This window comes from Micropterus dolomieu, linkage group LG01, assembly GCF_021292245.1.
Source record: "Micropterus dolomieu isolate WLL.071019.BEF.003 ecotype Adirondacks linkage group LG01, ASM2129224v1, whole genome shotgun sequence".
Classification (NCBI taxonomy): domain Eukaryota; kingdom Metazoa; phylum Chordata; class Actinopteri; order Centrarchiformes; family Centrarchidae; genus Micropterus; species Micropterus dolomieu.
The window spans coordinates 50,558,857-50,576,576 of record NC_060150.1 but is presented as its reverse complement, the minus strand read 5'-3'; the positions used below and the strand labels follow the sequence as shown (position 1 = coordinate 50,576,576).

The following is a 17,720-nucleotide window of genomic DNA, read 5'->3' as shown; positions in this document are numbered from 1 at the left end:
GAGAAGGGGAACGAGAGACTGCGTCGGCCCGCCGCACCTCTCTCCCCGCCTGAAGCGCCTGCTTCATAGTTTAAGCTAATGATGAGTGTGTACAGGTGTGCTTTATACTCCTCCGGTTATTCCGTCACACCTTACCGTTCTAGCAACAAGCCAATAGGATTGGAGTGATTTCATTCACGTTCAGACCTGCTTCGCCTAGAGGCATTCCCATAGTGTCGTAACCGACGCAGTCTCTCGTTCCCCTTCTCGGGGAACCAGGGTTACATACGTAACCCAAGACGTTACCACTAATGCATGTGTTAGTAAGGTTGTTCCAGCACTAGTCTCCCAAACAGTTTTGTGGCTCTTCATCATAGATACTGTTAGTGTGTGGAACTCTAATGGAGGGATGAACAGCACTCTTTCAAAATATATTCATTCATTTGGTCATTCGTTTGGATGATGTTGGTGGAGTGCGCTGTCTAACATGTCCTATAGGTCAGAGTTATCCAAGATGCCCATAAAAAAATTTTTAAGTTGTGAATCCTACAAGGCAGAGTAAACAATTTATGATTTTTACAAACATCTTTTATCCACTACAGTTAGAATGTGTGTTCTTTACGCTGCTTAACAGTTTATAATTAATAATCATTGATCATCATTTAAAGGCTGCAGTTATGTGTTCCCTGTGCATTCTCTCAGTACACTCCATTGTCAATCTGCACTGAAAAATGCCAAATCCACTGTAACTAGCGCAAAATGTCAAACAACCAGCACTAGCTTGCTGCAAAACAAGCACACATATTTGGGCAAACTGATTGAGCCTGTCATAAATGACCATCAAGGGCCCAAAAGTTTGTGTCACTGCTGCTGTTTACATTCTCCCAGACAAAAATGCATTGCAGAATGTACGGGGTGTATAGAGTGTGTGTCACCTATGTGTATATCAATAACTGTAGCTATATATTGTTTTATTTTATTATGTTACCATATTTTCAAATACAATTAGTTAAACATTAAGTTCTGTGTTTGTAACATGATCTACAAACTTTCATTTAGTTGTGTTGGATAATGAGAAATAAACTAACTTGATTCCTGAAGGCTGTATGTATGGAAATATATATATATATATATATATATATATATATATATATATAGTATATATAGAGTATGATGACCTGGATACCATATTGTGCCAGACAGATTTTACTTTAACAAGAGAGTATTAATATACTCCTTTGTCTGTTTTATTATTTATTTAATTATGTATTGATTTGTCACCGGGCCGGACAGGGGGGCAGACACGGGGATGAGGGGGCACAAACAGACAGCACGGAGAAAGGACAACACCTGCAAGAGAAGGGGGAAAGGGGGATGGAAGGTGGGGACAACAGGGAATAGCAGAGGGAAACACCAATTGCAGAAAGCAACGAAACCTGCAATAGAACAGAGAGGGGGGCTTGGGGAGGAGAAAAACAACAACAACAAACAAAACAAACAATAAAAATAATAATGATGGTAAAAGACAACCAGCTGAACAGCAGACATAGTATGACAACTAAGAGAAAAATGAAAACAAGAAACAGTCCAGCACATTAAATAAGCAACACAGCACAGCCACGAGAGCTGGAATAATAACAATTAATTTAAATAAGTAACTGAAAGAAAAGCATCAGGAATAATTCTACCAGGGACAACCTACTTGTTTGTATCCATGTGTGAGACTGTGTGTGTCTGTGTGCGTGTGGGTGAATGTGTCTGTGTGTGTACATGTGTGTGCGCATAAGCCTGTTAAAGAATGTAGTTGTTAGTGAGAGTGGGGCGCCACGACTCTGCCACACCTACCCCAGCAACAGGCAGGCAAGAACCCCAGTAGCTAATAGGGGTGGGAGAAAGAAAAAGAATGCAAAATCAATCAAAAAAACAGAGTCAAAGACTCCCAGATGCACCGCGATGCAAACGTGGAAGACCCCGACCCAAATGCCAGTTGACAACGTAATGCCGACGGAACGCAAGAAGCGTAACCCGCGGAAGAGCAGCGCCCGGACTGACTGCAGCGTGCACACAACATAGACCAGTGCTCCCCCCCCTCCCAGCACCCCACCACCGCGCAGCGAACAACCAAAACGCCGAAATGCCACGCAATCATCAACACCAATGCACAAGTTAGAGCCCAACGCGCACACTGCGCGAGCACGGCGACACCCAATGCCCAGCAGCCCCCTGCGAATCCCGCTTGCGAGGTCGGGCAAACGAGAGAGAGCAAGCGGAATAACACGACAGCGAAAGCCAGCGGAGAGAAACACCAGCAGCAAGTCCCAGCCCGGCAGCAAACGCACCGCACAGGTCACTGTGCACCCGCCAATAAAAGTCTGCCGTCCCTCCAACCGCCGGAAAAAACTAAGGCCGCCGGCGCCAGCCGACATCCCCCATGCCCAGCACGCCCCCCGGCCGCCGTGCAACACCAGCCAAACCAGCAACGAGGCAAAATCAACCAGCTCAGCTGCATGCCACCACCAACCCACCCACCCGTCAAGGGCCGAGAACTCCAGGCACAAACCCAGAACAAACCGGAGCAGAACAGCCCTGCCCCGGAGCACAGTCCTGCCTCGGAGCACAGCCCTGCCATGTATGGAAATATTTGATGAATGCACCTCAGTGCACCTGAGGTGCACCTAAAATAATAATAATAATAATAATACTTTTTTTAAAATATTCCTTGATTAGATACCAAAACTCATTGATTACAGAATATTATCAACAGTGAGGACACAAAAAGGGGTCCACATCATCTCAAGCACACTTATCTTCTAAAACCATTGTCAAGGTTATGTAGCTACTGTATCAGCTTAAATGCATGAGCAAGCACACAGGAACTGCTACTTCTACTACTGCACACACACACACACATACACACACACACACACACACACACACAAAACACAGTATCCTGCATTCATTGATCCACCACATTAACGTTATTTAAGTTAACCAAAATTGGTTGCAATTCAATATACCAACAATGCTGTTACAGTTCCGTTAATGATAGCGTTAATGATAACGTATGCTGCTTTCACTCATCAGCCTCATCTGGCTCGATTCCTGTAGTTTCTGTCACTCTAACATTCATGGCAACAGTGGCAACAGATTCAGCTGCAGGCTTACGTAAAACACCGAAAGAGTGTACTTTGAGTTTGCTCACGTTTCACATCTCCTTAACTGAGTCACATCAGTTCATTTCAAACTTGCGCAGAGTGACCGCCATCCAGCTGTATTGTTGTTTGGTAGGTGACGTCAGATCCCGTTCACAGGCCACGGAAGCCCCAAACATCAGTTCAGTGCTTCACAACACAGACCTTGAATTTATGAATGAACGGGTGAAAGTTCTATCACAAAACGATGTTGTTACGTATCATCATGCTATTTTAAGTGGGTATATGGAAATCTTTGACTGTTCCTAGTGGGTATACGGCGTATACCTACGTATCACGTAGACTACACCACTGATCTATGTTAAACTGACAGCAGGGGCCAAGACACTGGAGAGTGTAGATACAGTTTGCAGGTTTTATTTAAACTCAGGGGTTACTGGAAACGTCCAAACAAAGGTGTAACCCACTCATCAGGGCTGGGTAACAGAAACAGAGATCCACAGAGACACCGATGACGACAATAAGATCAAAAGATGAGTATGAGACAAGAGTTCAGAATTTCAGCTTTTATTTCCTGGTATTCACATTTAGATGTGTTAAACAACTCAGGACATACCACCCTTTGTTTGAACCCACCCATTTTTCAAGTGAGCAAAACTATTGGAACATGTGACTGACAGATGTTTCTTGTTGCCCAGGTGTTGCCTTTTAGGTTGATTGTCCAAACATTAAATAGCTCTGTATGACTAGTCTAAGTTTTCATCCTTGGTTCAAAACTATAAAGACTGCATTTCCTGTTAAAGAGGATACACCAACATGAAGACCAGAGAGCTGTCTGTGGGAAAAAAGCAAGCCATTGTCAAGCTCAGAAAAGAAGGAAAATTGAACATTGGACAAACATTAGGCATAGCAAAGCACAAAAATTTGGAATGTCCTCATCAGCGGTAAGAATTGGAAGGCCACCTTGAAATTTGCAAAGAAGTACGAGACTAGCTGCAAAAGTTCTGGAACACAATCTTATGGACTGATGAGACCAAGATTAATCTGTAGCAAAGTGATGGAAAGGCCAAAGTATAGAGAAAGAAAGGAACTGCTTATGATCCGAAGCATACAAGCTCATCTGTGAAGCATGGTGGAGGTAATGTCAGTGCTTGGGTGTGCATGGCTGCTTCTGGAATAGGCTTGTTAATATTTATTGATGATGTAACTGATGATGTGCGCGCAATCACCAATGGAGCAACATGGGAAGGCAGAGAACCGACCCATGCGTAAAAGGCCGGGGACTGGATGGGGGGCCCCCGCAGCTGTGCAGGTGCGGACGAGGTCAAGACAGCGACCGCATCAGCTGCATGTAGAGCAGGCCCAATGTGAGCAGCAGCCGCTCCCCAGTGTCTGGTGGGAGAAACGCACCGCGCACTCACAGAGGACAATCACTCAGACAAAACACTCAGTACTGAGTGTGTCAACGAGAAGCAGGAGACATCCCGCAGGTAGAAACGGACGAACAAGCACGGGGAAGACCAGGAGGCCGTCATGCAGATGTCGTCCACCGACATTCCATCGTGCAATGCAACAGAAGAGCAGACGCCTCTTGTGGAGTGCGCCCTGATGCCGTTTGGGGGAGATACACCGGCTGACACATAGGCCTGTGAGATAGCCTCGCACAGCTAGTGAGACAGATGCTATGCCGACAGGGGAAGCCCCTTGGACTGTTCCCTGTAGTGCACAAAAAGGCACCAGGCGGCCGTGCTTGCTACATAGCAGGACAGCGCACTGGGCAGAGGAGGTGAGACATAGCTTCATCCTCAGACCCATTGGGGGGAGGAAAGAAGCCTGAGAGAGTAATCACCTGCGATTAGAAGGAGCTGGTGATGCTGTTAGGCATGAAAGCAGGATTAGGGCACAGGACAGCAAATCTGCTGTCACCCTGGATCCGGAGACGACGGAGCCACAGAGAGGGCAGCCAGATTGGCCGACGTCAGAGCCATGAACAGAGCGACCTTGACCGAAAGGGCCTTCTCCAAGTGCTCGAAATGGGCTTGGATCAGGGCGCGTAGAACTACCGCCAAATCCCACTGTGGAGCAGCAGGCCCCGACACAGGTCCAAGATGCGTCTCCTCCCATCTTTTTCCTGACCAGGAAATAGTGGGAGGCAGAACCCCTGGTTCTCCTCCCCCAGAGGTACTTTGGAGATAGGCTGCTTCTCCAGGAGCTCCTGAAGCTAAGCCTGGAGCCGGAGCTGGAACAGGAGATGCGCCACTCCGAGTGGTGCTGTGAAAGTGGTCAGACCTGCTGATGAGGTCATCTGGTGGCCATGAAGTGTAGCCACCTGCAACCCATGGGGGAGGCTGGGCACCTACACGGTCCGTCAGGCAGGGGGAATTACTGCCCTGAGTGGCGAGTATGCTTGAGTCAGCCTGACAGCTAGGCGTGTTGCTCTCTCTCAGTGCCGAGGGGAGCGAGCCAACACTAGCCAAAACGGGGACGGCGCCGCTTAGGGTGTGCGGTGAAGAGGGTGTGCCGCTCCCCCAGAGAGGGAGGGGAACGGGGTGGAAGGACTGCGTTTGTGGGCTCATAACGCTGCCACTCCCCCAGAGAGGGGAGGGAGGCAGGGGCGGGCTGCAGGGAGAATGGACTGAACATCGGAGCCAGGCTGCACGAAGGCTGTCCAGCCAGCTGCAGCAAGTGGAGGAAATGTGTGTAACGGCGTAACTGACTCATCCGAGACAGCAGCGGGCAGAGGAATATGCTCTTCAGGGACAACGGGGCGGGCGAGGGGAGGCTGGGCCCAGCTGACATATGACGGCTAATGTTTTCTGCCTCCTGGGCGGCGGACCACATCTCGTCAACCAGTGTCCACAAATTTGAGGGTCAAAGAGCCAGCAGAGAAGCGTAACAATCTGAAAAAGAATAAAATTTCCAAGATTCACACACTGCCATGTACTATACATGCAGTGGAAAAGTTATGTCCTATTAGACTCCACAATGGTATTTAGCAGTGAGGAAATAATCATGAGTTTAGCCCACAATCACTATATTATCATGCACTTTAGAGACTTTGCCATGGATTGGGCGTATTCAGAAGAAAACCGCAGAGTGATTTAGATTTTTTGTGACTTTAATTTCAGGGAATTTTTTGGACACAAAATAGTCAATCTAAATATGTGAAAACACTTAATCAATTAAAGCCTACAGATGGTCTATGAAACTGGCCTGTTAATTAATTAATATCTCCTGCCTAAAATCACAGAGGCTTGCTGTATGGACGCATGTTGTGTTAAGAATAACTTAATTTCAGCTGCAACCACAGTGGAACAAGTCAGGAAATCTCAAAATATTTAATCAAGTGGTATGTAATAATAGCCTACTTCTCATCATTAACACTGAGTACATATGTGGTGTGTAGTCCACGTATACAGGGTAACCTTGAGTTACCCACAAACAGAACCTGCTCTATGTGTTTAGAGATGCAGTGTAAACTGCCGTGGCAACAAACTTTGTGAAACACCTGTTCACCTTTTGTAGTACGGGTTAATCGGAAAGTTACACATGACATCACAGAGTTACTCCTGAAGTTACCTTGATAAGCCAGTTACCTCGATTTGTAGTACAGGCCACAGGTGATTGACAGACTGAACACAGACAGGTTACACAACACAAAACAAGAATCAAACTACAAGTAGAACCCAAAACCCAAAACAGACAAAGCACACACAGAAACCTAAACAGACCAAAAAACAAGTACAGACGAACAGACTGAAATAAAGAGCAAAACACAAAGCAGACCAAACTAACCATAACAGACAGATATAAAACATGACAGGAAAAACAGACTGAAACTAAACTCAAAGCACAGACCAAACCAACCAACCAACCAGACTAAATAACTATAATACAGACATATTCCAAACAAAACAGCGAAACAGACAAGGAAACACAGATCAGACAAGATCAGAATATTACAAGTGCAGACAGACTAGACCAGGATTGTGACAGGCATTTATATGGCAGTTGCTTGGCATTCTTGTCACTTCCATAAATACATGTGTAGAACCAGCATTTTGATGTGTATGGAGAGGGAATTTTGTTGGAGCGAGAACAAATTTAAGAGATTTTTTAAGAAGAGATTTTACAACTCTTCACTCTAACGATGATGTCGCCCACTAGTTTTACAGAAAGCATAAAACGTAAACTGTGTTAATTCCTGCATTCTGGAGAAACTTTCTGCTCCAATTTATGACCAAATTCAGGTGGCAGGAAACAGGTCAGAATTTATATAGCGTCCCCAGAGTAAAAGATACCTATGATTTTGGGTTGCTGCGACACACTGGGAGTCCCAGACGTTACTCTTTTTGGGTAGCTGTAGTGAATGTCTATGGTTGCTGCATTTGTTTTCCAACTATGGTCAGAAGTAAATGAACTGATGCTGTTCTGCTTAACGCACTGCACTATTAACTTCCCTTTATTTCTTAGATTAGTAGATTAGATAATTTTGTAATTAAATTCAGTCATTTAATCAAATTTGTGTCAATTTTCCCCCGTGGTTTCGAAATTGGTATCGAATATCAATATTTTTCAAGGTATTGTATAAGTTAGAAATTCCAGCATCATGACCTGTGTTGGGAGTAACGCGTAAAAAAAGCACAAGTAGCAAAAGTCACGCAATTTCAGTAATTTATTTCTTTTTGCTTTAACGCAGTAATATAAAGCATAACTAAAACATAAAGGTAATATTATACCTGTTAAAATCTCAATAATGCGCATTACAACGCATTTTAACCCAAAATGAAGTGGTGTTTGAATAATTCACCAACACTGAGAAACATTTCTGCACCAGAAAAACAAATCCATGAGTAAAAGAACAACGTTATTTTCTGTTGCTAGAATCCAAGGGTTGAGATTGTAGGCTAGGTGCAAACTACGGTGGAGCTCCCCTGATGGATCATGCGTAAATGCTATGTGTTTGTGCTTTAACAAATTACTTTCATTCTGTCAGTTCATCCTGGCAGATCCTGTCGGTGTGTTGGGAGATTCAAATAATCAATGACGTTATGCTGCTGTACCTCATTAGTAAATGCGCACAGTGTCATTCTTAATGGGGAGACGATTCATCAAATATCACCCATCCCCCCGCAATTAACCATAAGGTTAATTGTTATGACAAAGACCCACCTGATCCGGGGACCAAACTCTGCACATCACAAGAACCCACCTATGCAGCATATCTTACTTATCAGTGTCACATGTGTCTATTAAATAGCAGTGAAAGTAACTCAAAAGTAACACAAATGTGACAAGCATTACTCTCAAATGGCAGTAACTAGTAATCTATAGTGTATTTTGGAAGTAACTTGCCCAACACTAATCGTGACAGCACAAAGTGGAGTGAGTTTGTAGAGGATTTGAAGGCTTTTGCTTGGTCACTCTGTTTCTCTTCTTAGCTTCCTCCATCAACATCCTTTTTGGTCTCTTTGCTTCTACCATTAAGTGCATGGAGGCTGCTGAGCCCAGTTATGTTGGCCACTTTCTTTTTTTATAGCTTGCTTTGCAATTCCAAAGAGTGCCGTAAACCATTACGAATTGTCGCAAAACATTGCTCGTGCACGGGACTCTCGGGTTACATTCCTTCCGTATGTTCTTCTTGGACCTGCTGGCTAAAATATTCTGCTCTGGACCTGTTTTTGTAATAACTCAGTTAGCCTGCGCTATGAGAATAAAGGAACGGACCACTCTCTCTTTTTCTCTCTCTCAGTATCATCTAGCATGAGATACAGCGCTTCCACTTCCACCGTGTTGAGCCAGAGGTGCACCCGTGTTTTTCCGGTCACACGGCGCTATCTGGTGTTCTGTCCGGGCCTCAAAGTCCACACACACACACGGCAAGCAAGCCGCGAGATACTATGCTAATTAGCCTACCGGCCGAAGTTAGCTCAGAGATACACAGTAATGTCCACAGCAGACTCTTAGCCAAAAACACACTTCTCTTAAATGAGTCAGGCTCTACACTCTAATATTCGTCTTGGTTCGTAGCTATTCACCACTCAAAATACAGTCGCACACTCACACTGCGGTGTCTACTTCTCTCACATGTCTCCCTTGTTTTTTTCTCCTCCAGTTCCTCTGACTACTAGTCCCGCCCCTAACAAATCATACCTTTTAGAAGCTGGATGTCTCTGTCAATGGGCTAATCAAAGGCACATAAATAAAAGCAGCAGGTTAATATGTCTCACCTCGTGTTGAGTGATGTACGTTCTAAACAAACTGTGAAAACACTGTCCCCTTAAAGGAACAGTGCCTACTATAGTAACAATGTAGGGTTTACACTGCTGTGTTTAAATTAGCTTGGGGGTTTAACCCAGGGGCTACATACAGACTTAAACACTCATGTCCGCCCATTTCTCTTCCCCATCAGATTCTCCCTCACTCATGTTTTTGCCAGGATTTCATGGGCATTCATCCTTCTTCTGCTGTTCTGCTTCTGTCAATCAAATACATATCTATTGCTCATGAAATGACAGCCTGCTTATCAACAGATCTCTAAATAATCACAACTGTTGAGCAGACCCCCCATCCCGCCCCCGCTGCAAAGATTTGATTTTTCACTGTTTATTACTATTGAAGCTTCAAGGCTTAAAAAGTGACATTCAGGCCAGCCCTAGTGGTCACAAAGACAATAAAATCATTCCACAACCAGAAAGCCTGGATGAAGAGATGAAGAACTTTTTTAGAAAAAAGCTGGTTTTCAGTCGGTTAATAAAGAAGCATACAACACCGCCAGAGAGAGTGAAAGCTGGCATCAAGGAGGCAAAACTAAGATATCAGCAGAGACTGGAGAGAGACCTCAACCCCAACAACACCAAAGATACACAATATTTCCAAAGGTTTTAGGACACCCCTCTGAATCATTGATTTCAGGTGTTCCAATCACTTCCATGGCCACAGGTGTAGAAACTACTGCTACTGGTTATGTGCAGAAAAGCTAATTGACTCCACTCACAAACATGGCTCAACAACATGAACATTTAAACATTTAGCTGAACAGTCAAGGTTTGTTTTTAGCTTCACACCATTAACATTAGCTAAAGGCTATGGGATTTCAGACTGCTTAAATTAACCCAGCGGCCAGCGGACTTTCCCTCTCCTCACAGCTTAACAAATTACATGTATAATATATATTATTTCTTATTCACCTGTGGTTTTAATCACTTCCTCTTTCGACACAAGACCACAGTTGAATTTCAGTCTGAATGCGCTTATTGTTGAGCGCTGATGATATTTCGTTAGCGACAGCATCAAGCTAGTGCTTTCAGGCAGCTCTGCTGTACTTTGAAATGCGGAAATAATGTTGTCAGCAGGCAACATCACGTCTCCAAAAAGGGCCGAGTGACACGAGTTGATTTTCTTTCCAACGGCGAAGTGAAGATACGGCGTAAGCTAGCTAGCTTACTTAGCTAAGTGCAACTGTAACTCACATTAACTGTCATTTTAGCAGGGCTGATAACTTTGTCTAGCGAACAACAGTCTTAAAACTAAATGTACTCACCAGAGAAAGTGAACAGCCAACTCCTAATAAGCTTTTTCAATGGCGCTGGTTAAATTTACACAGTGCCGAGCGTCCAAGTCGGCTCTAGCCTGATTGACAGGTCGCTATGGTATTGCTTCATATTATAGACTGGAAGCTTCCTGTTTGGTCAAATGTTAGGAAGATATTTATAGTGTTTACAAAAATTTGTCATTGGACTCACCCACTGCCTGTAAGTGCGCTCGCCTTCTGTTAATAAACCTTTCTGAATTGAACCTGCTCTGTGTCCTGCGTTTGGGTCCTCCAACCTGCTCTATCCTACATCCGGTGACAGAATGACCGGACCTCATTTGGACCCAGTGAACACATGGTCCGATGAATTTTATGAACTGTTTTTGGTGTTGTCAGAGCTGTTTAGTATGTGGAAAAGGGCCAGTCATGCCAGTGCTAAAGAAGCTTTTGGCCAAGCCAGGACTAAGAGACTCTGTCACTGAGTGGCTTTCAAGCTTCCTCCACAACCCCGCTCCTCAACCAGCAAGTTCCTCATTGGCCCCTCAATCTTTTAGCTCAGTGCCAGCTAACAGGCTGCCAGCTAGCACCAGGCTGCCTGATCCCGGCCTACTAGCTGCCTGCTGGAGACTCTGCTTGCACCCAGTGTGTTAGCCACCAGCCAGCTCACAACAAGCCTGACCCCCGGCCTGGAAGCACTGAGCTCCAGTCTGCCAGCCCCCTGTCAGCTAGCCTCCATAGGCCTAGTTCCCGGCCTGCTAGCTGCCTACTGGGAAGCATCCTGCTGTCCTGCTTGAGTCCTCTGCCTGTCCTGCCTGTACCCTGCTCGACTAGTACCGCTAGTCCTCCGCCTGTCCTGCCTGTATCCTGCTTGACTAGCGCTGCTAGTCGTCCGCTTGTCCTGTCTGTAACCTGTTCGGCTAGCGCTGCTAGCCCTCCGCCTGTCCTGTCTGTAACCTGTTCGTCTAGCGCTGCTAGCCGCTTGCCTGACCCCCAGCCTGTTAGCGCTGTCTGTTGTGTTGTGTTGTGTACCCAGTTGCCGTTAACCAGCCTGGTTTTGCCAGTTCCAAGCCCGGCTCCTCTGTTGCCTGTCCAGTTGCCGGTAACCCAGAGAGGATTCGCCTTCCTAACCCGTGTGGCCTGCTCGGTCGTCCTCCGGGACGACCTCCTGAACTGTTTTTCCCTCCTGACCTGCTCGGTCGACCGCTGGGTCGGCCCCTGAACTATTTTATTCCTTTGTCCTGCTCTGCCCTCGGGCCACCTACCTGAGAATTCCTTGTCTGTTTTTTGTTTGTTCTGACCCTCCTCCTGCCCTCCCTCCTCCCATCCTGGTTGGGTCTTGGACTTCATGTTTTGTTAGGTGGGTTTTTGGTTTTGGGGGAGGGGTACTGTCATGCTGTGTGCCTGCCTTGTTTAGTTTATTCTCAGTTTTGTTATTTTAGGCATTTCTGTATCTGTTATTTAGTCTGTCTTTGGTTTCAGCTTTGTCTTTAGTTTTGGGTCATCTGTTATTTAGTCTGTATTTTGGTTCCATGTCTTTGTTCCTAGTCCTGTGCCTTAGTTCATGTCTTAGTATTTACTTATAGTTCTTTGTCTGCATTATTTTAGTTTAGTCTGCTCTGTATTCTGTGTTCTAGTTCTGTGTTCTCATTTAGGTTTTGTCTGTTATGATGTGTTATAGTTGGTCGGTGTTTGTCTGTTTACATGGGTTTCTGTTATTGTCTGAAGTTAGATACTTGTCTGGTATTTTGTAACATGTTTTCTGTCTGTTCCCCTAGATCTCTGCCTGCCTGTCTCTCTTGCTGTCTCTTTGCTTGCCTGCCTCTCTGTTTTCCCCTGCTGTCTCTCCGCCTCGGTAGCCCTGATCCCTTTCACCTGTGTTGCTCCCGCCCTGCTCATTAGTTCTTGTGTATATATATTTGGTGTTTCTGTTCATTCCCTGTCCAGTCATTACAGTGTGATGTGGTTTGTAGCCTGCCATGAGTCTCCTGTGTAGTTTGTCAGCCTTGGATGTCTACCTGTAACATTGCCTGCCTGAACCTTGGATCTGTGTTTACCCCGTGCCTCACTTTTTTGGATTTATCATTAAACTGTAAGTGCGTTCGCCTTCTGTTAATAAATGAATGAATTGAACTTGCTCTGTGTCCTGCGTTTGTGTCCTGCAGCCTGCTCTATCCTATATCCGCTGTGACACACAAATGCTTTTCAACAATTTATAAATTAAAACTGGACTCACACATGCCTATTTGAAAGTTGTAAATGTTCACAAATGATATTCACATATGTGGTTAATTTATCTGTAAAGTATTAAATATATTCACAGAAATGTTTTGTTTGTGTATTTGAAAATCTGTTTTATATTTGCAAAAAAAATTTGAGTTTACAAATCTTTATTTTATGTTTGTGGAAAGAGTTATATATTTACAGATTACACATTTACACACGGATCGCCCATCTGTTCACACAAATAATATTGAAACGAAATGATCTCGATAGGTAAGCCAGATAAAATCACAGAGCAGGGTTAGTGCATGCTGAGGCGCACAGTGCATAGAAGTCCCCAACTTTCTGCAGTCAATAGCTACAGACCTCGAAATGTTGTGTTGCCTTCGGATTAGCTCAAGAACAGTTCGTAGAGAGCTTCATGGAATGGGTTTTGATGGCCGAGCAGCTGCATCCAAGCCTTACATCACCAAGTGCAATGCAAATCGTCAAATGCAGTAGTGTAAAGCATACCGCCATTGGACACCAGAGCAGTGAAGATGTCTTCTCGAGTAACGAATCATGCTTCTCTGTCTGGCAATCCGATGGAGTCTGGGTTTGTCGGTTGCCAGGAGAACGGTACTTGCCTGACTACATTGTAAAATTGAGGCATTGAAAAAAGGTTTGGGGATGGCCCCCTCCTCGTCCAACATGACTGTGCACCAGTGCACAAAGCAAGGTCCATATAGACAGGGATGAGGGAGTTTGTTGAAGAAGAATGGTCAACAATTCCCATGAACACTCTCCTAAACCTTGTGGACAGCCTCCCAAAAGAGTTGAAGCTGTTATACCTGCAAAGGGTGGACCAACTCCATATTAAACCCTTCGGATTAAAAATGGGATGCCATTAAGTGTGTGGCACGCCATCGAAAACATCACAGGCTACAAAAGCAGGAGGTCCCCCTATCATGTGTGAGGCCACATTACCAGAGAACTTAACATCTTTTATGCTCGCTTTGATCTCCTCAACAAAGAGTCAGCTGTCTACTCCACCTCCAGAGCACTGTCCTGCTGAGTGAATAATGAGTAAATCAGCTGAGCCTGATAAAATCCATGTTCCATGTCATCAAGCTGTGTACTAAAACCTGTGCCAATTAGGTAGTTGATGTTATTACTGACATTTTCAACATCTAACTGTCTCAGGAGAGGGTTCCCACCTGTTTCAAGACAGCCACCATCGTTCCTGAACCTAAAGTCTGTAGTGTCCAGTCTAAACGACTACCGCCCTGTGGCAGTCACACCCATTCTGATGAAGTGCGAGAAACTTGTTCTTCAGCACATAAAGAACAACATCCCTGCCAGCCTGGACCCTCAACAGTTTGCTTTCAGAATCAACCGATCTCGACTGCCCTCCACTCAGCCCTCACACACCTTGAGAAAAACAACATCAGAATGCTGTTTGTGGATTTCAGCTCTGAATTCAACACAATCTCCACTATGAAACTGATCAGCAAACTCAGCACTCTGGGTTTAAATACAACACTCTGCAACTGGATATTGGACACACCTCCTCCACTCTAGTGCTCAACACTGGAGCCCCCCAGGGGTGTGTGCTCAGCCCCCTCCTGTTCATGCTGTACACCCACGACTGCATCCCTTGACATGGAGAGAACTCTGTTGTGAAGTTTGCGTACAACACCACCATTATCGGCTGGATTTCAAACAACGATGAGACTTCATATTGGTAGGAAATTCATAATCTTGTAGAGTGGTGTACAGAGAACAACCTACTGCTCAATGTCAGCAAAACCAAGGAGTTGATCATTGATTTTAGGAAAAAGGAGATAAAGACACACACTCCTGTCTACATTTGTGGTTGCAGAGGTGGTGCAGGTGAACAGTTTCAGTTTCCTGGGAATCAGCATCACAGAGAACCTGACATGGTCATCTCACATCTCCACGCTGGTGAAGATAGCTCAGAAACCACTGTATTTCTTGAGGAAGCTTAAGAAGGCCAAATTCCAGTGCCAAGTGCTTGTCAGCTTCTACAGAGGAGCAATAGAAAGAATCCTGACTGGAAACATCACAAACTGGCATGGGATGTGCACGGCCCAGGACCAGAGGGCTCTGCAGCGGGTGATTTAAACTGCTCAGAAGATCATTGGTACCCATCTCCCGAGCATCAGGGATATCTGTGAGGTGCCTACGCAGAGCCCAAAGAATACTAAAGGACAGTACCCACCCAGCCACAGCCTGTTCGCCCTGCTGTCTTCTCGTTATACAACCCTGTGTTGTAAAATGATAAATAACCTTGTACCTTGAAGCACCCTGTGCCTATCGGCATAACAGTGTACATAACGGTCCTCAAGTTGTCCAAGCTATGTTGTAGTATCTTATCTGTGTCTGTCTCTCTTTTTTTAGCGCTCTAAAATCGCCTTGTTTGACAAGATGTGGCAGTACATGAAATCAGCAGAACCTTCCGTCTTTGTCAAGAAAACTTCGGAAGGCGTCCTGCGTGTCAGGAAGTCCAAAGGGAAATATGCCTACCTGCTAGAGTCCACCATGAATGAGTACATCGAACAGAGGAAACCCTGCGACACCATGAAAGTGGGAGGGAACCTGGACTCCAAAGGCTATGGCATTGCCACGCCCAAAGGATCCCCATTAAGGTGGGTGGATCAGTATAACAATGCTAGCCAACCTGCACTGCCATGTACCATTCACACTACTAACCTGCTGCTTAGCATACTGTCCCTCTCCCCATTCACACAGCTTTGTTTCTCTATACTTGAAACTTAGAAAGAGCAATTTTTTATAGTTGACTTACAATGGTAAGTGGATTCCTCAATCAGTGCTCTAAAACGTTAACATTAATGATCAGAATACTGTAATTGACCACCTGCTGTAGTAATCAAGTGGGTTTTAGCCAGTGTGTGAGCTGTGGCTGTGTCCATGTGCAGCCCTGCTCAGGAAAATAAACCACCATGGGGAGTGATGTAGTCTGGTCCCATTCCGTAGTGCAGATGGGCGTTGCAGTATGCGAGTGTGATGAATGGGGCATAGCGGCTTACTCGTTGTTATAATAATCCACCTACCCTGATGACATCATCTAAGTGGTTTGTATTTTTACCACGGTTACCACCTCTGACCAATGGCTGGTGGTGGTTGCTGTGGAGACTGGGGGAGGGCTGTTAAAGTTTTTCAGGTCTTAAAGAAATATTTCATCACAAATTTCGTCTCAAAATCACAAAAAAATATGTGTTGTATTGGATGTACAGTTATCATCATACAATGATCAATGTGAAATATTCTCAGCCATCCGCTATTTTATCTTTTTTAATTAAAACTGACTTCGTATACTTTCTTATGAGGAGAATTTGGTTGGAGGTTTTTCATCATTTATTATGAGCTGGCTCTTTAAGACCTGGATCAAGGGATTGTTGTTGTCAGTGAGCTTATGACTATTTATTGAACATTTATTGTGTGTGTGTGTGTGTGTGTGTGTGTGTGTGTGTGTGTGTGTGTGTGCTTGCCTACGTATGTTTCCATTTGATTGTGTCTCCTTCCAAACTAGTTGGACATGTTTTATATCTATATTATAAGTAGTTATTTTATACAAAGAGTTATCCAAATCCCTCAGAACGTCCTGTTTTATTCCAATTTGACGCAGGAAAAGTTCCATTAATTAGTTTCACACAATGATGAATACACAAGGAGTGATTATTGTGTTTTTGAACACCAATCACTATGAGGCATGCAGATGTAAACAGGCAATGCAATATACAGCCCTGCCGTCAGTTTCATGCTGTTCCCCGAATTAGCAGTTAGATGTACAAAGAAACCCAGCAATGTACCAACAAAGGCAGTGAAGAAGACTGCTTGCAAACAAATATAGAAGTAAACGCAGTATTTAAAATATTAAATAAAGTGACAAATGTTTCATGAGGAAAGGAATCACATGCAACATGTTTGTTAGACCTCTAGCCTCATGCAAAAACCAGGCGTACCAAAAATTGTTTTTAGAAAGTGTCACAAATGAGGGATTTAGAAGAATTTGTAGCATTCAACAATTTCCTCATATTTAGAATGTACTCCTTGTACTAGAATTCTCTCTTAGATATGAATGAAATTTCACAAGCGATCCCTGCGACTAGTAATGTATAGACATGTACATACCTATTGCCACAAGAGGAAAAAACTTGTTTGAATTAGAATTCCTTAATCAGACTGAATTTGGTATTTATATATGATTCTGAAATTAACTAAAATAAACTACAAACTTCACCATCTTATCATAATCATGGCTTGCCAAATTACTGAGAGAGTCCAAGTGACTGATTGAAGATACTTGAAGACAAGAGGCCTCTTCAGTTTCTCAGGTGACTCCAACAACCATAATGACAATTGTTACAACAGCCAGGAACAGTAACGAACCAGGTGGTATGCATCACCTTCATAATGACCTACAGAGGTTAAATAGCTGGAAGACCTTGTAAATCAGTCAGAACTGAAGAAGTCCTTGGATGAGAGGCAAAATGTCTTTGAGTGTCTTCAACCTCGTTCAGGCTTGATTCAACCCTCCTTTGACAGTTACCTGGATTAGAGAGAGGAGAGGTATTTTTATGTTTAGGTTTCAGTAACTTATACATTTAAGTAGATGCTAGGTAAATTATCTGACAGACAGTTGTCTCAGGCTGTATTCGAAACCGCCTACTCGTAGTATGTACTGATTTGGCCAAAAGTAGTATATAGTATCCAGTATGCAAACAAAAGCAAAATCTGCAGTATGCCAAAAAATACCCGGATGGCGTACTGGGTTGGGAAAGATCCGCAGTATGCATTGGACCAGTCTACCT

General features: G+C 44.4%; 1 protein-coding gene across 1 annotated transcript in view; it reads left to right on the top strand.

Moving 5' to 3' along the window:
- LOC123986139 (glutamate receptor 2-like) overlaps positions 1 to 17,720 on the top strand; it is a 135,779-nt gene that overhangs the window by 86,664 nt on the left and 31,395 nt on the right. Inside the window, exons 14-17 of the mRNA XM_046074279.1 lie at positions 5,311 to 5,413; positions 11,699 to 11,872; positions 14,747 to 14,757; positions 15,286 to 15,533. Of these exons, the coding sequence (XP_045930235.1) occupies positions 5,311 to 5,413; positions 11,699 to 11,872; positions 14,747 to 14,757; positions 15,286 to 15,533 (536 nt within the window). The remainder of the gene's footprint in view (positions 1 to 5,310; positions 5,414 to 11,698; positions 11,873 to 14,746; positions 14,758 to 15,285; positions 15,534 to 17,720) is intronic.